The sequence below is a fragment of the Syngnathus acus genome, chromosome 15 (assembly GCF_901709675.1).
Source record: "Syngnathus acus chromosome 15, fSynAcu1.2, whole genome shotgun sequence".
NCBI classification, from domain to species: Eukaryota; Metazoa; Chordata; class Actinopteri; order Syngnathiformes; family Syngnathidae; genus Syngnathus; species Syngnathus acus.
The window spans coordinates 5,371,677-5,391,230 of NC_051100.1; the positions used below are offsets into that span (position 1 = coordinate 5,371,677).

Below are 19,554 nucleotides of genomic sequence, written 5' to 3' on the forward strand. Positions count from 1 at the left end.
TGGCTCAACTCAGCCAATCACGCTAAGGAGCGGTGAATGAAACGATGAATAAGAAAACTGGCTGCGAATCTTCCGCAACGTTCAGCCACGTCATCTCAAAGCAAACGCCATCTGAACCAGCCTCCCTTCATGATCTAAAGCATTTTTAACATTTATTTATCCAACTACGCAAATCAAATTTGTACGCCACATTGATTGGCGTGCAGACATACAGGGCTTGTTTTTTTCTGCTCTCAGTGTATGCAAATAAAGTCAACAAAACTAAGAAAGACATTAAATGACTTACAAACAGGATACAGGGTAATATTTGTTTATTTACATGTTTGCATTCGTTACATCTATAAGGCAATCAACATATGCTGCCTTTGAGTTAAAGCAAATTATTTACTTTGAATAATATATGCTCTCATATACACATTGAACAACTGCTGGAGGCATCTTCCAACTTCACAAAGACAACACAAACTTTCTGTGGAGAAAATAATATGCAGTTAAGTCACCACCAATTCACATGTGTAGCCAAATATTTAACTTAATATGATATTCTGTGAAATTATCAGTGCAATGTTCCCTCACTTTATGATGTCTGGCAGACGGGGGTCTTTGTATAATCCATTGTGTAGATACCCTAAAGAACCTTCGAAGGACACAAACTTGACACGCTCTGCATTCGGAGTACTCACTGCTACCTCGTACAGCTGGCGGTAAATGTCAAACATACAATTAATAATTTAATATAGCCATTTCACATTTGGCAAATAGCTAAATAGTCATACATGCTGAGCACTCTGAATGAGAACCATTGGATCATCTTCTGCATGAAGAAAAAGTAATGAGCTTTTCATTCTTCTTAAACTGCAGAAAAAAAACATGTTAAGAAAGTGAGAATTATTTTTCACCAAATCACAATGAACAGTATAAAAATAAATGTAAATAAATATAAATAATTTTTTGAACACCTTCAGCATTGCTTCAAACTTACTTTTCCGCAGTGGGAAAGACAATTTTATTTTCGGCCCACGGCTCTGGAAAAAAGTATCCCATGCCGGGAAACTTCCAATAATACTATGAAATACACGAACAAAATTAAAATCAATATTGTATATATAAAGTAAACATATGAAGTGGTATAAGTGACAAATGTTGAAGCTTACCCATGAAAACACATGACTTGGTAGTTTCTCTGTAGGAAAATGAAAGGTGCCTTCGAGAATCACACCATCCAAAACAATACCTGTTGTTACAATCATAGTCAAATTTAATTGTATTACAGAATTAGTATTTACTTGTGTAGTTGCACCTACCTTCATCTATTAGTTTGACTGCAGTGTTAGTGCTCACTCTGCAAAGTCACACAGGTTCAAAAAAAAAATTAATAATGTTTTTACAAGACTTTTGCTTACTTTCCATGACTGAAAAATTATCACATTTAAGTCAAACCACTGAAAATTGCTAAATGTATTGTTTATAATCTCAGGCAAGTTAGCAGTTGCTATATGCTATGAAAACTGACCCAGTGCCAAGAGAATGTCCCCAGAAGATGACCAGGCTGCTTCCACTGCGTTCTTTGACCCACTTGAACACTTTAAGGGCATCTTTCGTGAGTCCAGCTTCAGTCGGCTCACCGCTTGAGTCTCCAAAACCTGTCAAGTTAGATGTAGTTTTACCTTGCCACCACTAGATGGCGATCGCACAAAGCGCAAAAGTTGCACCCATGGCAGTCTGAATAAAATTCAACTAGTTTATTATTCCCTAAAAAAGCTTTCATTTATTTGTAGTGATCAATCATTCAGAACTAAAAAGTAAAAAAGAAAAGAAGATTTTTATTTTTACCAACCTCTGTAGTCAGGCACCAACACATGGTAACCAAGTGCACTCAATACCTGTTGACAAATTAAGTCTTATATAGTCTAGCATTACTGACTTAATGTTAAAGAATGAAAACGTTTGTGCCGTTAATCACTCACTTTTGCAACTCCCACCCGATGAGGAGCAGCCCTGTCAAAACAGTTTGTAAGAAGCAAAATTGTTAACGAGTAGGTCAAAATATCTACAAATTCCTCGCCTAACATACCTTGTGCCTGTGTTCCCATGAAGATATATAAAAACTGGATTTCCATCACTCAGTTGGTTTTGGTACCATGCCAAATCTTTGTGTTGTGCCTCTCTCCACTGACTTTCGGGGATTGTGTACCTGGAATAAGTCGAAACAACACAAAGCTAAGAAGTGGACCATTAAAATGTCATCTCTGTTTAGAATAAAATACTGGACTCACCACACACCAAGAGAAATTCCTTCCTCTGATGTTAAGTACATGTTAATTGTGTGATTTAAGGAGAAATCAACAGGTTGGCTGAGGTCAACAAAGAAGGGAACCTTGACTGCAAATAGAAGACAAGAATATTTTGAAGTCACTCGAGGATTTCTAACCATATTGGGAATTCACTTACGTCTGTGTTTGTAAACAAGATGCTGGAATAATCCCCGTGACACGACCAGCGTGAAAGGAACCAAAGCAAAGATGACAAATAGTACAAATAAACGACTTTTTGTCCACCGGGACCTAGGCAAGGAGAGCAGAGAAAATACACGAGTAAGCACATTTTGTCTTCACAATCGAAGACTGAAATGTGCTTTAATCATATTTATAAAGTAAAAGAGTTGGCTGGTGCGATGATAAGGATGTCAAGACTCTACTGGAATCGGTTTGACCTTGCTTGAGGCAACAGCACAAAAGAAGGTTCCGAATATTTCCAGCTCATGGACAACACATTCCTCCTCCTCCATTAACACTGTAATGTGACAGAAGAGCCCTTTGAGTGGAAAGGCTGATCTCTTCACACCCCTCAAGGGAAACATGGGACGTCATTATTGCACAAGCTTCCAAAAAGCTGGCTAGCTTGCACAGAACTGTCATCATGAAAAAAGTGACATTAGAACTCGTTTCGTATATCGCACTGATTATTACTTGCGTTTATGTGCAGCCTATATTCGATATTGACGTTGCGCAAGTCTTAGTGACGTATGTGCTTTGCAGCAGGACTTCGAGATTATTACACTAACATGTTAACTTACTCGTTCTCGTGCTTCCTTCTCCGTTCTTTGGCTGTCTGAGCGGAAGTCGACATATCCTTTTTAAGAGGTCTTTGTCTCATTTTGATGAGCGATCGCAATGCGTTTTGCTCCGTAAGCGAACTTTCTTTTAATGAAGACCTATTGTTTGCTCAAGGTTCAGTTTTACGCGTGTTCGGTAGGCGTTAGATTTTAACTTATTATTTAAGGCGGTGCCAGTCATGAAAATTGCATTTATCAAAAACTCCCAAAAATTCTTCAAAAATAGATAACGCTGATGAAGTCAATATGCAAAAAGGTATTGGGCGAGTACGTAAAAATAAATAAATAAATAAATAAATAAATAAATAAATAAAAGAAATCTGATCCTCTTGGAACCCATTATGCTTTTACTTTGGGAATTCCCTGTATAGATAAGGAAACACAAGAAAAAGCAAGGCAGCTTTATTTATTTACAGCATTTCATACACAAGGTTACTCAATGAGCTTCACATAGTTACAAAACAACACTTAAGGGAAAACACATTTAAAGGCAGAAGAATAGAGGTCATTAAAAAAAAAAAAAAAGCATTTGAAACATTTAAATGCAAAGTAGAAAAATAAAACATTGTTTTTTTTAAATTAAAGAGGTTCAGCACAAGAACACGATTTGAAAGAAATTAATCATGGGTATGAAAAGAAGAATATGTTTTAACCTGGCTTTAAAAGCATTTACCCTTGGCTAAATTCAGTTCTATTGTCACCCTATTCGATTTGCACACAGTATATCGTCTAAATCAGTGTTTCCCAACCTTTTTTTATTCACGGCACACCTTTTCATTGGAAAAAATCTCAAGGCACACCACCAACAAAACACTAACAGCAACATACACATAAACTGAGTATGTGCCGATGCCACAACATGAAATCTCAAGATTCTCCGATTTGCCACGCATGCACGATTAGCGAGTGGCTGACCAGGCCTTGCGCCAACTGACCTGTGGTTTGGCGATCCTGTTTACAATGCGCTCGGTATTTAATGCTGGACAATTTCCCACGGCACAGCTGAACATCTCTCACGGCACACCAGTGTTGGTTGGGAAACACTGGTCTAAATGGTGATCCACCGCGTTTGTTTCCAAAAATAAGGACCTAAGTATTTACTAACACCAATCTTCTTTTCTGTTTTTGACCAACTCAACTACCTCAATTTAGTTGACATTAAGGAAATTCTGGTTCATTCAGTTATTTGTTTTAGACAACACCTTAATCTGCATAACCATGATAGCCAACAATGGAATCTGAAGGTAGCATATAAAGGCTAAACAAAAGGGGTCTAAGAACTGACCCTTGACTGAGCCCTTGATGTCATGTCTATCCAATCATATTTAAAACTTTCAATGATTACAAAATAAGTACTTTTCTCCAAGTAGAACCTGAAACATTTAAGCTTCCCATCCAGCAGTATCTACAGTAAGTGCACTCCTTTATGATTTACTGCATATATTGTTCATATTGTATAGATTCAATGGCAGAAATCAGAAATCCCATGATGTTTACTAAGAAAGAGATGTTGGTGAAGATGTCTGACCCGTTTCAAAAGCATGGAGCTTTGGCAGTACGTGGGAGCCAGCACTGAGGACACCAGCTGTTGGTGAACCTTCGGGCAACTGATGGCTCAAGTACACACCAAATGTAATCTAAAAATGCCAGAAAATAGCAAGCAGCATGATGAGAAATCAAATGTTACACTAAGAATTGAGTTCTTTGAGAGCTTTTTTTGTTGCGGCACAATTTGGAAAAAAATGCAAAGGAACAAATATGTAAGATTAGTTGTGAGGAAATCGTTTGGCCATGACTCACCTTTCCATTGCGGTACGCAGAAAGAGACATCAGCGGCTCCTTTGTTTTGGTCCCCGTGTTCTGGTCAACTCCAATCATTTGGCAGCGTACACATTGACCTCTGACCTTTTGATTTATTACACAAGAAGCAAATTCAGCTTATTAAGAATCCACTTCTAACACACGAAAAGACTTCATCTCATATCCCAAAGTGTCAACTCACCCTGAATTGAAGGTTGTCGATAATCAAGTGTGACCAATTATCTTCTTCAAACGCTTCAACCCCCGAGATGACAAAATTGGACCGGAACCGACCGATGATGTTCTGTGCGTCAAGCTCGGGATAGTCTTGCCTTTGAAAGGAGTCATGGAAATCCCACGTTATTTTATTGCACTCTCAAAATGATACAGTGTCGTCGCATCCTGACGTCTTTCACTGTTGAGTATTTGAAATACGACAGCGTGAGTTCAAACCTGCTCCTCATTACTTTCTGAATGAGCTCCACACTAGCACGGTTGATCATGAGATACTGAGCTTCATTCACCAGGGAGAGTGACGAGGAAGTGACGGCTGGAAGGAAAATAGTTTATATTAGCAATTTATTTTAGGCACTCATCTCTGCTGGAAATCCTTAATGATTGTGGAAATTGAAGCTGGAGGAAGCTGGAGGAAGCTGGGGGGGGGGTCTACACTTATGCTTCCTGTCTTCAAGTTGTGACAACAACATAACGATCACAGTAAACTTCTGACACATTTACCCGAAGCAGACTTCTCGTTCGTATGTCGAGTGAAATCAGGACTTTGTCGTATAAGGCGGCATGGCTGTCCAAGCAAGTCCGAAAGCCACGATGCAACCTCGTCGCCACAGTCCATCGTCTCCACCCTAGGGAAAGATTTTGTTTAGGACACTGCCGGGGGATCCACAGTTTATCGTAAAGTGAAAGTTTGTGCAACATTGCATCTGAGAATCACAGCCGTTTCGAATAACTTTGACTCATCAGAAAATATAAACAGCACTTTGTTACTAATTGTTTCATTTCCCTCTAAAAATGAGGACGTGAGTTTTTAAAACTGTCTCGGCCACATAGCCACTTCATGTTTGTTGCTGCAATACTTTCATGACAAATGATCTTCACTTTTAAAAATGTTGCCATATTGCAAGCATTTTATAACTGACCTCTTTTCAAAATAAATGTAATATTTGAACAAACAATTTTTCCTGATTTTGCTTTAAAATGCCATTTGTGGTCAAACATTACTATCCAGAATGTGATAAAAAGCAGAATACAATGTTACAAGCAGCAAGTATAAATATCAAGTACGAGTTGTTTCCTGTCCAAAGCTCACCTGTCACCACAAACTTTACTCTGACAGACGGGAAAGCTTGCGTGCTTTTGAGTCCTAATTTCCAGTGCAACTGAAATGTTATTCATCCCTGCAGGACAGAGGGGAAAAATCTTTTAAAAAAGAAAAATGATTGACAGCTGCTTGAGCAGTGCGTCACATTGGCAGAGCTGATGACTGACTGACTTGGTGCCTGCAGGAGCAATTCATTTGAGGACAGATGAACTTGTGGGTGAATGAGGCATAAACGTGGCTCTCTTTTTTGATTCAAGCACACGCCATTTCCATTTACCACCATCCAGCTTCGGTCGTATAGTAAACCCTGAGGTCCAACTGGCCAGTTCTGGACCTAGAAAAAAAAAGACAAAAAAAATAAAATCCTGTAGAAAGAATATTGAAATGCACAAAAAGTGACACCAAGTGCTCACACCTCAAATGCACCGCATGATTTGATGGGATAGATGTAGATGTTCGTCAACGTATAAGGTCCCTCAAAGTTGTTTGGACTCACGGGTTCAAATCCCTTCAGTGAAACAATTTTCTTGTCTTCACTTTTGTGTGTCACTTCCTTGATAACGATTGTTGTCTCTTCAATTGATATGCTAGCTGCTTTAAGCCCCTCTAGTCTCGCCTGGTCGACCGTCGGCGGTTTGTTCACGAAGCAGTCGACAACAAAACTCAGGAATTTTTGACAGTCGTCAAACGTCGACGTGTAGCCAAACGACACGCGAACAGATCCGGTCGGCTGGCCATCCACCATGTCCATGGTGTCTCCGCAGACGTGGCCGGCCTAAAAAAAAAGACAGTTTCATTCTCCAAGCATTTTGAAATTTCCATTTCCCCAAATCTTTCACCTGCAAGTTTCTCCTCATCTGCTGATTTGTGATGCCAAGAAAGCTCTGACAAGCTCCAGTGTTGCAAAAGCAACCAGTGCGCACATGAATGTTGTATAAACTTGCCATTCTGTCCACCTGTAAGAAAAAAAAAACTCATAAGTGCTGCCATCTGCATCTACCACAACATTTCTTACTCAATATGAAATTCATCTTATGCACCTGAGAATATCCAATTATTTCTCCGTGCGAGTCCATCAAGTTGAAGTTTAATATCGCGCCCTGGGAGCTTGGACTATCAAATTGGCCTTGTGTGTACATTTGAGCCACCGCTCGCCCGTTGCCATGGCAAAGACTTGACAGAAGCATATAAGTGTAACGTGCTAAGCCAAAGGTGTGCTTTTGTATATTTTGCATTCCCCCTGCAAGAAAGAAACGGTCATTTCTCTGTGCGTCTTTGTTGTGTCGCAGTTAAACTCGACTTACCGGTGATCCTGTATAATGCATCAAAACTGTGATTGAGGGCAATGATGTCCAGGAAGGAGACAGTACCATCTTCCAATCTAATCCAGGAAAGAAAAAATAAATAAATACAAGAGCCCTACAAGGTTTGCATGCATAAAATGATGTTTTCAAAGCCCGTCCATGCTTGGCAATGTTGTTCACGGCCGTACCTGTCAGAAAGGTTTGCAGCCTGCACATAATAATCTTCTCCAGAAAGGTAAGCTGCTGCTGTGCCTCCCCCAAAATAAGCCTTTTTTAGTATGCCTGCTGCATTGTTGCGGACAAGCAGGGCCCCCAGACCTGTAGGGAAGCCAAATATCTTGTAGAAGGAGATGGGAATGAAATCAGCTGGGCAGTCTTGGAGATTGAGAGGAGAACAGCTGACAAGCGAGGCCGCATCCAGCAGCACAAACCACTGGCCCTGATGGTCACACGCTGGATAAAGACGTCTTGCCTGGATGCCTTCGACGTGGCTCAGGGGATACTTTGTCCCTGAGAAGTTGCTCTGCGCCGGGTAGCAGAAGAGATGCGGCGTGTGACAAACTGTATCTTTGCCTTGAGTCTTATCTTTTGCCCTATCTTCCACTTCCTGGGGGTAAACGGGCAGGGTGACTACTCCCCGGGTTGACGTTAGACCTCTTACGCCAACAACAGACGTATGGTTGTCGGTGAGATGGCAGAAGTAACTGCCCGCCTCGCTTTCTGTCTGCGACCTCCAGGGGAAGACCTCTGCCGCTAATTTGATAGCGGCTGTACTGCCAGAGGTGAAAATCACTGAGTACTCTTCAGGGGTCGTGTTGAAATGCTGCAATATTCTGAAAGAAAATGATCCTTTTTTTTTTTCAGAGAACTCATTTCATGCGAGATGGTTTTAAAGAGCCCACATGGGCCCATTTGGAATGTGACATGATTGGAGCTCACCTGTATCTGACCCTCTCCACAGTATCATGTGTCAACCTGCTGCTGGGGTTGTGGCTGTGAGGGTTTCCTGTAAAGAAGATGATGCCCTGGGTCAATTTTTCATCTGACAAATAAATGTTGCTTTTCATACCATACGTGTTCCTTGAAATATCTAGGCAGTAGTTCTTGACCAGTGATTCCGGGTACAAAGTAGTTGCAGCATGATCCAGATATACAGTGCCTTAAAACAACAAGTGTACTGTGTGGTTAGTTGACTTTAAACTGCTCAGAGCAATTCACATGAGGATACAATTATTACCTTTAATCCGCGTGAACTCCCCCTCCAGCACGTCCTCCAGGTTTTTTCCGTAACCATAACAACTCCACGCTTCCCTAAAGGTTTTGAAAGAGTTAAGTTGGTGGAAATCCATTGAACGATAAGGAGAAGTGTCTGTGTTGGACGCAGCTAAACTCTGACAGCTGCGAGAACAGACAGACAGTTATTGATTGATTTCCACGCTCAAAGTCCGCTGAGCACGGGTTCAGCTTTACGGTCCCATGAAGAGCACAAGACCACAGTTTCACTTTGTCATAGTCTTGTAACTTCCTTGAACAGAAGTTGTTCATGTTACTGGTGTGGAGAGGGGAGGAGCCCATGGGCGGCAACCCTGACCGTCCACCTCAGGGGGGCTGGGCATTCACTAACTCCCGCCCATTGTTGACAAATATATCTCAAGGGGCATCCGAACGTCCTTTGAAGGAAATCCTGGTGCATATGCATCGACCAACAAGGATTATTTTAACAACCGATTAATCTAGAAAGTATTTGATCAATTAATCACTGTATTGGATAAAAAAAATCTTAACATTAATATTCCATACAGTCATACAATGGACGGTGTGTCTGAAAAGTTTCAAAAGTGCATTCATAAACGATAGCAAGAGAGAGAGAGAGAGAGAGAGAGAGACAGAGAGAGACAGAGAGAGATACTAGATAGATAGATAGATAGATAGATAGATAGATAGATAGATAGATAGATAGATAGATAGATAGATAGATAGATAGATAGATAGATAGATAGATAGATAGATAGATAGATAGATAGATAGTATGAATTGATAATCGATCAACACTGAATACTGTAGATATTTAAATCTAACTGGAACTAGTTACTGTAAAAAGTTTTAAATAACCCCTCCAGAGTAATCCCATTATATATAATCCCAGACTCAATAGAACCATCAGCACAGGAGGGGGGCCATTAGGCACAAGTGACATAGAATTGGAATGTCTTATCCCAAACAATAGTGATGCAAATCTTTGTAAAATTACAGAATGAACTTTGATTGACTTTCCCTCTTTAACTTATGACCTTCTCATTTTACTTTCTCGCTCAACTCCAAATTACCCGCATATGCCTTTTCTTCTCATGACTAAATTAAACAGTTTTTATTCACAGAAGAACTACTGGGGAGTTGTATTGAACTGCTGAGCGGTGCTCAGATGTCGGAAAGACAGCCATGAGGCTCACAGCAGCCATCATTGTTTCTGTGCAACACAGTGAATAGTAATTAAATATGCCACTTATGCTTCACTGATTCACTTCCCTCGCAATTTTGAAGCGGAGCTGAATAAATTTTTTTGTGCAGAAGGGCTGTATTGTATCTAGTATGGCCTAATTTCCAGGGCAAAAGGGCTTGGTGTGGGGGAGGGCAAGGCAGAGAGAAGGGGGGGGGGGCACCCCACGAGGACATTGTGCTTAACATCGCTAAATACCTTCAACGCCACATTGTCCTTTTTAGTCCTCAATTAGTTGGGCTCCAAGCACAACGAATCGATTCCAGAACGATTTCTTTTTTTTTTTTACCTTGAATATTTATTCAACTACATCTTTCTATATATGCGCATGTGCTTTGTAATAATTTGATATTTATTTTTCTCTGGCGGCATCCAGTGCTATATGTGGATTGGACAGTCGCCAGCAGAAGCGACTCTTTGCCCTGCCCTTAGGCCCCTTCAGCCTGTGGAACTTCTTCGTGTGGAGGAACGCCTCTTTGGTGGCAGGGACGGGGAGAATTAGGCAAGAGATGTGGGTTCTCTTGGCCTGTGTAGGGGCTTATCTTGGGCTAAGCTGAGGGACTAATAGCAAAGCCAACCTCCGCTCCAGCCAGTCTAAGGGCACAGAGAGCCATCTGTCCATTCTGTGGATAACTGACAACAAAGGAAGTAAACATTGAACACGGACAACAAACTCAGAGGTTATTCCATTAGGAGCCATAAAGGAGAGGAGTGAATAGTTTGGATATAAGGTTAGTAGATTTTTCACATATTGCATTAGGCCTTCATCTGGAGATACAATTCCAAGATGTACTGGATTTTGTCATAATGCCATGCAAGATATTCTACAAATGTCTACTTTTGCCCAACTATGAGGACATCGCCAAGCATTGTTTTATGTGCTCCTCGCAAAAGCATTTGATTTGATTCTTTTCTGCCATGCAAAGTAGAATTACGTCCTCATTACTATATTCAAAAACCAAGAAGTCATCCTTGTTGTGTTTTTCACCTGCCTGTATGATTCTGTAGTTTGAGTTTATTATGTTGTATATACTGTGGTGGCCATTGTGCACCAATGTTTTGTTCGGAAGTCTTGAGTAGGCGCTGACATACTAGAGGTGACAGAAATGGGTCAAAAGGGTCTTAGCGTTAACAAAACAAATCCTGGCCTATTGGATTAGGAAGAGATGTTGCTGTTTATTTGATGTTGCCACTGTAAAGACAAATTGTTTGCAGAAAAACAACCTCAAAGTACTAATTGGATTTGGTCAGAATGAACACATGAACATGGCGGACTGTGGAAAAAAACAACTCATTATCAAATGATCTTATTGAATTCAGTTGACTGCACCAACATAACGGTAAAGTCCGATTTTTTTGGGTTTCCTTTTAGGTTTGGAATGGCAGCAAGGAGCTTGCAATTATGTAAGTACCTGAACACAAATCTGCGGGTCAATGCTGTGTATTACAAATGTAATTGTGTACACCAAATCCTGCAGTAGCGTGAAGCTACGCTATCGTTACCTCGATAGAATTACCGGCAGGAGAGATCTGCACACGTCGAGAACACTTCAAAGTTTCTCTTTCTATCAATAAATCAAACTAAGTACCGTCGTAATATACGGTAAGCAAATCTGGTTTTAAAATATAGCATTCTGTCTCTGCGTATTGTTAGCAAGAAGCTTCTCTTCCGACATTGAACGCCTCCAAACATTCTTCATTTGTTCTGCATTGCCAACAAAGATTTGATTCACAGTCTTCTGAGCTCAAATTGTGTGTCAGTACATTGGAGACCATCACACACATATCACTTGATTGTCGTCTCGCCACAGTGGCGTCCTTTGTGTCTTATCATATCCAAAGGGAGTCACACATCTTGCATTAAGCCGGAACCAAAGACTTGGTCCCATGTGAAGATTGCACCTCGTGATAGGCTTACCCGTCCCAACTAGAGGATCGGGAGGGGAAAAACCTCATTGGTCCGGTCCCTTGATAAAGTTCTGAACATAGTTACAGATTGGAATCAGTTTTATGTCTTCTGGAGATTGATACTATACAGTCAAGGATTTTGTTATGAATACCATTTCTTTTCCATCCATCCATCCATCCATCCATCCATCCATCCATCCATCCATCCATCCATCCATCCATCCATCCATCCATCCATCTTCTTCCGCTTATCCGGGGTCGGGTCGCGGGGGCAGCAGGTTTAGGAGGGACTCCCAGACTTCCTTCTCCCCAGCCACTTCATCCAGCTCATCCCGGGGGATCCCAAGGCGTTCCCAGGCCCGCTGAGAGACATAGTCTCTCCAGCGCGTCCTGGGTCGTCCCCGGGGTCTCCTACCGGTGGGACATGCCCGGAACATCTCCCCAGGGAGGCGTCCAGGAGGCATCCCGATGAGATGCCCGAGCCACCTCATCTGTCTCCTCTCCACGTTTCATTGACAACATTTCTTTTACATTGTTATTAAATCACAGTGGCAAACTGGAAAGGAGATAGTGGCACAAGGAGGCCACAATTGCACTTTTCATTGAAGCACCTTGATGTCTTGTCTAACCTCTTTTAATTCATTTGCAGAGTATTTACATATAAGGTGTGAAAACACAGGGCATGACTGAGAAGGAAGAAATGGCCTCAGATGGGAGCCTGAATGTCACACTGACACTGAGGCTATTGATGCATGGAAAGGTAATTAACCAATGTGGAATAGCCACTGTAGTATCGTCGTCCATGCTCGTTACTGCTATTTAAGGTTTCTTTTCATTACAGGAAGTTGGCAGTATAATTGGAAAGGCAGGTTCATTTTCAAATAAAACATCATTCATTGTGTCACTGCCATGTATAAGATAAATGGAATCAGTCAATGCCCTTTATTTCCTTCCAGAAAGGGGAAACAGTGAAGAAAATGAGAGAGGAGGTAAGAAATAAAGAATGGGGTAACTTGGCATGTTCTCACATGCAGGGTCTGCCTGGAGCAGCATAGAAATTAGATTGGATATTTATTCTTCTTCCCTCAGAGTGGAGCTCGCATCAACATATCAGAGGGATCGTCTCCTGAGAGGATAGTAACCATCACAGGGCCCACAGATGGAATTTTCCGAGCTTTCTCCATGATTGCGCAAAAGTTTGAGGAGGTCAGTATGGCTGACATGTCTTTATTTGCCATTTTGTGCTAATATCCACAATACATTGTTGATCTTCTCCTCAGGATATAACGGCGGCAATGACAAACAGCAATGTGACGAGCAATCCGCCTGTGACGCTTCGCTTGGTTTTCCCAGGGAGCCAATGCGGCTCACTGATTGGAAAAGGAGGATCTAAGATCAAAGAGATCCGAGAGGTAGGAAGTCCTGAAGTTTTGGTCTGCATGAGAATGAGAGGAGACCATGATCATGGTTTTCCTTTCCATACATTTTGTAGAACTGCATATGAGAATCTGATATAACTAAGCTTGCACAGAGGCTGGAAAGCCATTCGAACTGAAGATGATTTATATTCACCTCTTTAAATATTGCTGCACACGTTCCTATCAGGCGCCCAGCTGCTCTTTGCATGTCCGAACCTTATCGGGGGGATAGAGCTGCAGGTGCTTGAGACTGCATTTCAATTTTGGGTGATGGAGTTCTCTTTCTGGCAATAAATGGCCATTTTTTCCGTGTTTGTCTGCTGATGTCAAGACCACAGGGGCCCAGGTTCAGGTGGCAGGAGACATGCTGCCGGATTCTACCGAGAGGGCTGTCACAATCTCGGGTACTCCACAGGCCATCACTCAGTGTGTCCGACACATCTGCTCCATCATGCTGGAGGTATGTTCTGTCAAACAGGTCTTTATGATCTTTGTTTAGGCACATATCAGTGCTACATTTGTCGATTTGCATTGAGCAATACAACAATACATTTCAAATATGTCCATCACTTTAATATTTACCTATAATATTTTTCATAATATTACATAAGCATTTTTTTGTGTATGTCGAATGGCCCAATTCTTTGCTGGACTTTTAACAAAGACAACCTTTCAATCATTTTTCCTTAAAGTGATCATTTCAGTAAGAGCACAGAATTAATTAGCTACTTAATTAACATGAAAGCAACTCGCCTTTGCATTCATGAAGCTGCTACCAATTAGATGGGTTATTATTACATGAATTGATATAATATTGTATTTTCTGAATGAAGGCGTTGGGGTCATTAATTTATTTCTATTGGCAAGGGCACGGTTACGCCTCATGCTGGAAAAATGAAAAGCCTCGTAAATTAAGAGTTGATTTTATCGTGGCATGCAAGGTCCGTGTAACCTTCTCAACCGATTAGACGGCTATTAAAATATTCAGTGAGGGATATAAGTGAGATAAAATGCATCAGTCTTGCTAGGAGTTCCATATGTAAAATGGTAATTATTATTATTTTTTTTTATACCTTTGTCTCTAGTCTCCTCCAAAAGGAGCAACTATTCCCTACCGTCCAAAGTCCATATCTGCAGGAGCCCATGCAGTATTAGCACAACAGCACTCTGCACAAGTAAGTTGCCGGGGGAAAAAAAAAAAGAGAAAAATTGAAAATGCTGCAGGGTTTCCTCAACCTGAAATGCACAAATTTTGTCAATAAATAAATCAACTCCGAACATATTTGTAACAACAAATATGAATCTAGATGGATTTTTCCATACACGTGTGCCTTTTCAGTTATTATATTGATCACCCTGTCAATCCAGCGGAAGGGCAGTAACACCTTTAATATTGCACAAATGTAAGCTTGAAATTGTGTAATTAAAACACATTCAACAATGTAGCTAATGTGTGACAGGTACAAATGATACCTATTTACATTGTTACTTCTCTGCAATGTGAAACATAAACGACATGGTGATGTTTTCCATTAACTGGCTTCCCACTGTCCTAGATTCGGCATAGGCTGTTCTGATTTAGCAGACATGTTATTGAATTTTTGCCATTGTCAAAACATTAGTTGACTTCTAAATGAAATTCCATCAAAACCAATTACAGCTATTGATTATGGTCAAAAGTGTGGGGATGGATTTTCAATAAAACTTCATTTCTTTTATTTTTATTTCCTATTTTATTTATTTTATTTTTATTTACTGTTTTATTTATTTTATTTTTATTTACTATTTTATTTTATTTATTTTATTTTTCATGCTATGTCAGTTGACGTTTCTTCTCCTATGCCATGCAGGCATTCGCACTTCCAGGACAATATGCTTTTGCTCATCAAGATGTAAGTGTGTTCCTTGAAATGACTGACTCCTTCCTTTCTCTCCAACTCTGCCCACTCCCACCAGTCCCCACATCCTCTTTCTTAACCCGTCTATCCGTTTCAGCATCAATGAAACTCTGATTTGTCAACATTCCTAACACTAACACAAATTAGCAGCACGCTCTGATTGAGATCAAAGTTTACAATGAGTCCCTTCATGAGCAAAGTTGTAGTTTGGTAGCCGGAGATGTGATTGTATTTTCATGAGAATTCCGCATGCTTTCTGAAGGAAACCAATCTTCTCACTGACACCGTCTGTGATGTTTGTGAACTTCAGATGATCTCTGTATTGTAGCTGTCAACTCCTCTGAAATAATCCAGTTTGATTGGTTAGCTCTAACTTCCTTCCTACCCTGCAGTTGACCAAGCTTCACCAGTTGGCTATGCAGCATATTCCCCTCCCTTCCCTTGGGCAGAGCAACCCTACCTTCCCTGGTACGTACCCACGGCTCCGGGGAAGACCATCGATCCCCTCTGTCGTTACTCCTCTTCCAATCACGACATCAAACCACCCTGTCACATTAGACGGTATCAGGGATGTCTTCATTCCCCTCAAAGGTCATTTAATTTTTCGTGACCACATCTTACAAAGCGCAAAATGTGAAACTGTGTGGATAGCATGTAGACAAAATTATTGGAAAAAATCAATAGGAAGGCAAAATGGATGTGTACCTCGTCTAAAGGTCAGAGGTCATCAATATTGGTAGATTGGTTGTGCCGGCCACTCCAATTTTTTTTTTTGGAGGGAATTTAGATCCTCAAATTCTTCCAAACCACAATTCTTTTTTCCTCATTTGTCCACTCTTTAGTGGAACAGTAAGTGTAAATCCCTAAACTGTTCCCCAAAATGTACATTTATAGACTTGGCTCACATGTCTGGATAAGATGAAGCACAACCACTAAAATAAATAAATAAATAAATAAATAAATAAATAAATGGGGCATATCTTTTGTCCATAAAGTTTGATGGAAATTACAGTCGTAATATTTCCAAATTTCTCTTATTCAACCATTTATGACTATTTCCCAATCCTCTGAAAATGCAAATGCATTTGCCCAATTTTCCCAACTGAAACAAATCCCAGTCTCTTGAACCCCCTTACCCTTCTACCCAGCATCATCTCCCCTCAAAATCTAACAATAACTTGGCTCAGACTATCCCTGAAATCATCAACCCACACTTTCATGCAGTCTGTCACAACTAACTAAACCTGCACCACACAGACAGGACTGATGTAAACAAACTCGTGCTATATCTCACATTAAAAAATTAGAACCATAGCCGTGTGATATATGTGGTTAGAATATGTCTTAAATATGTACACAGTACCTAGAGATCTTCTTTTTGTTCCTCCCACGTTATCAAAAGTAATAACTACTAAAAGTAGGTCAATTTTTGGAAGCCATTAGTGCCATGCAGTTGTTAGCGTTCTGTGTTCTACTTTACAGGATTGGATGCATCTGCCCCCACAAGTTCACAGGAGCTGGCCATACCTAATGATGTAAGTAGTTTGTCTTGTGGCAGTTCTAAAATCTCTATTTTGTTTTTCATTCATATTCCCTAAAAGTAAGACGTAATATGCTCCCACAATTGCCGGTAACCACCAAAAACCTCTTAAGGATTCACTGTGGTGTTTATTTTTTGTTTGTGTGCTTGCTCCCCTGTGATATTATTTCTTCCAAGGGTAAAAAAACAAACAAAAAAAAACCCATGAGCTCATTTGCTATTTACATTTTTTCACTCGCCTGCTCTTCTAGTTTATTGGCTGCATAATTGGAAGACAAGGCAGCAAGATCAATGAAATTCGTCAGGTCTCGGGAGCTCACATCAAAATTGCCAGTGCCACTGATGGCTCAGCTATGCGCCAAGTCACAATCACAGGCTCACCGGCAAGCATTAGCGTGGCCCAGTACCTCATCAGCGCCAGGTAAGACACGACCAGCAGCTATTTCAAATTTATGTGAGGGTAGAATAATTGTGGTCAAGATTTGTTTTAATTTGCTGCAGTCAACTGCTCCAGCCTCATCAAAACAAACCTGATTGTCTCTGCTTTTTTAACACATGGCTACTCTGATGATGTTTTCTCTGTTGTCTTCTCACTTTCTATCCCTTCACGTCCCTTTGTCTTTTCTTAACCTCACACATCTCATCATCCCCTCCGAAATCACGGCGTGCAGCTTAGAGATGGCTAAATACACCATGCAGGCTGCTTCCGCTGCGACCTCAGTTGACCTCAACATGAGCTACGCTCAGTCCGCTTCCAACGCCGCCAATGCTGCCGCTACCTCTCTAGCTGTTCTGACGGCCGCCAGCCCAGCCTCCACCAACATTAATGTCCACTCTCCCTCCACCTTACAGGCCCTCCAAAATTCCCACTATGCTGTCCCTATTTCCAGCCTGCTTGGCATGAAAACACTTCCCGTTCTGGCTGTTCACCCAGCAGCCGCTAGCAGCCTAACACAAGGTTTATCTCCTTACACTGCAAAAATATCCAATTCGAGCGTCAAAAAGTCCGAGCGGCAGAAGTTTGCTCCGTATTGATTGCTATCGATATGTCTCTCCGATTGGATCATTGTTTATTGTAAACGTGTCAATCGCTGGCACAAGTACGCACTGATTACCAGTGTAGCACTAGCTTTCCATTAATCAGGAGAGCATATTTATCATAGGTGGCAGAGGTGCGTGTTCACTCATGATCAATTATATATATGCAATGTGCAAACTCAGGCTTGCTTTGAACCCAGGAAAAAGCGTACTTTTCTTATGACTGTGTGTCACAGAGCTTTATATTAAGACTTACTCCAGGAGATTTGTTTCTTAATATGCAATGTTTACTTTCTGTGTATCTTCTTAGCGCTCTTTTTGATTTATGTAGGTAAATGGTTTGTTATGTACAATAGAGGTGGTTGGTTTTAGTATAATTAACAAGGATTGCTTCATTTCTCTGTCATACTTCCCCATGTTCCTTCACTTTAGGCTCTCATCAGGGCTAACAGGCTTGGGGGTTCTGTAGTAGCGTGGCACTGTTGCAGTTCTGATGGGATTATTCTAAAGCCACACTAGATTCTAGTGGATTTCACTCTGCACAGTAATCCTTTAGAGCAGGACTGGTCCAGACAACTCATGTATTGTTTCTTTTCCCAATCTCTATCACAACCGAGTAATCATGTACTACGTCAGAAACTGACTGTTATTATGATAAAAAATTGTTCATGTTTTCTCGGCGATGGTCCTGGCAAAGCAGTTTTGTAATGTTTGATGTTTATGATATGGATTTGGAATAAATGAAAATGACTTTTTATTAAGAGAAATGTCTGGTTTTATTGTTGCATTGCATTTTCTAATATTATATTCAGTTAATTTTGTAACAAAATGAAGATATATATGCATACGCCTGTATGCATATATATATTTAAAAGTATATATCTTATGTCCTAATCCTTTTTTAAATATATATTTTTTTTCATCCATCCATCCATCCATCCATCCATCCATCCATCCATCCATCCATCCATCCATCCATTCATTTTGTGTTGTACTGGACAAGACACTGACAAAGTGCTATTTTGGATGCAGCCAGTTAATACTAAACATATTTCCAAATCCAGGGAGGGGGAGCAGAATATAATCCTTGTAAATATTCAACAGGATACAGAAAAAAAATACTGAAAATGGAGAATTTTTTAATCTCTAGTTTACATTCAAGTGTAAACATTGCAGCACTGTATCATTAACCGGCTGCTAGTGTAGTGTAGTGTTACTTTTTGTCTCCATTGCTGTGTTGTTCCACCCTTGAATTGACCCTTCCGACTGGGGAACCACATTGGCCATTTTGTTGATGAAAATTTTGAAGTGCATATGATCAATAATTTAATGGGGCCCAAATAAAATGACAGTGAAGATTGACATTCAACCTCAGGCAAAACGGTAACAGCGGAGAGCACTTTTGTGTGTATGCTAATGGATGTTCAAAGTTTTCGGGTCACAGCCGACCTCTAATGCCAAGATAATGAATGAATTATTTTGTAAACCAAAGCGAACGGAGTGGTCTTCATACTGGAAATGAAATCAATACTAGGCTTACAAAAAGCAACTTAAAAAACAACAACCCTGTAAATATGTAACTTGAATAATAAAAATTGTAGTTTCAATGTATCTTCCACAATTTTAACTAGAAAGGATTGATCTCAAATATAAAATGGCTCAATAAGTGTTGAACTGGTTGAACTGCACAAATCCAA

At 40.5% G+C, this 19,554-nt stretch overlaps 3 protein-coding genes across 9 annotated transcripts; 1 reads left to right on the forward strand and 2 right to left on the reverse strand.

Moving 5' to 3' along the window:
* Nucleotides 1–126: 126 nt before the first annotated feature.
* si:ch211-117n7.7 (uncharacterized protein LOC751622 homolog) lies at nt 127–3,266 on the reverse strand. 2 transcript variants are annotated; one of them, XM_037270803.1, is made up of 14 exons: nt 3,077–3,266; nt 2,714–2,793; nt 2,452–2,564; nt 2,277–2,382; nt 2,075–2,194; nt 1,968–1,998; nt 1,838–1,883; nt 1,514–1,643; nt 1,305–1,342; nt 1,155–1,234; nt 983–1,065; nt 777–855; nt 577–698; nt 127–469 (listed from the first exon to the last, which is right to left on the reverse strand). In XM_037270803.1, exons 2-14 carry the CDS (start codon nt 2,761–2,763, stop codon nt 448–450), a joined length of 1,020 nt encoding a protein of 339 aa, XP_037126698.1. In that variant the 5' UTR covers nt 2,764–2,793; nt 3,077–3,266; the 3' UTR covers nt 127–447. The 2 variants fall into 2 exon arrangements, with proteins under 2 accessions (XP_037126698.1, XP_037126697.1); XM_037270802.1 differs by lacking the exon at nt 2,714–2,793 and having other exon boundaries at nt 3,077–3,264.
* Nucleotides 3,267–3,501: 235 nt separating this feature from the next.
* On the reverse strand, nt 3,502–9,095 carry mocos (molybdenum cofactor sulfurase). The gene is made up of 16 exons (XM_037270801.1): nt 8,796–9,095; nt 8,628–8,717; nt 8,498–8,564; nt 7,747–8,391; nt 7,559–7,635; nt 7,295–7,494; nt 7,094–7,210; nt 6,670–7,029; nt 6,426–6,588; nt 6,243–6,330; nt 5,654–5,778; nt 5,369–5,465; nt 5,118–5,247; nt 4,916–5,020; nt 4,501–4,752; nt 3,502–3,599 (listed from the first exon to the last, which is right to left on the reverse strand). The coding sequence occupies exons 1-15, from the start codon at nt 8,905–8,907 to the stop codon at nt 4,612–4,614; spliced, it is 2,517 nt and encodes an 838-aa protein (XP_037126696.1). The 5' UTR covers nt 8,908–9,095; the 3' UTR covers nt 3,502–3,599; nt 4,501–4,611.
* Nucleotides 9,096–10,295: 1,200 nt separating this feature from the next.
* zgc:110045 (uncharacterized protein LOC664755 homolog) lies at nt 10,296–18,620 on the forward strand. 6 transcript variants are annotated; one of them, XM_037272272.1, is made up of 14 exons: nt 10,296–10,786; nt 11,428–11,459; nt 12,613–12,723; nt 12,805–12,828; nt 12,920–12,952; nt 13,053–13,169; nt 13,244–13,375; nt 13,713–13,841; nt 14,467–14,556; nt 15,232–15,273; nt 15,672–15,870; nt 16,762–16,814; nt 17,071–17,240; nt 18,290–18,620. In XM_037272272.1, exons 3-14 carry the CDS (start codon nt 12,646–12,648, stop codon nt 18,324–18,326), a joined length of 1,104 nt encoding a protein of 367 aa, XP_037128167.1. In that variant the 5' UTR covers nt 10,296–10,786; nt 11,428–11,459; nt 12,613–12,645; the 3' UTR covers nt 18,327–18,620. The 6 variants fall into 6 exon arrangements, with proteins under 6 accessions (XP_037128167.1, XP_037128165.1, XP_037128164.1 ...); XM_037272269.1 differs by having other exon boundaries at nt 10,297–10,786; nt 17,491–18,620; XM_037272271.1 differs by having other exon boundaries at nt 10,303–10,786; nt 15,672–15,747; nt 17,491–18,620.
* Nucleotides 18,621–19,554: the final 934 nt, after the last annotated feature.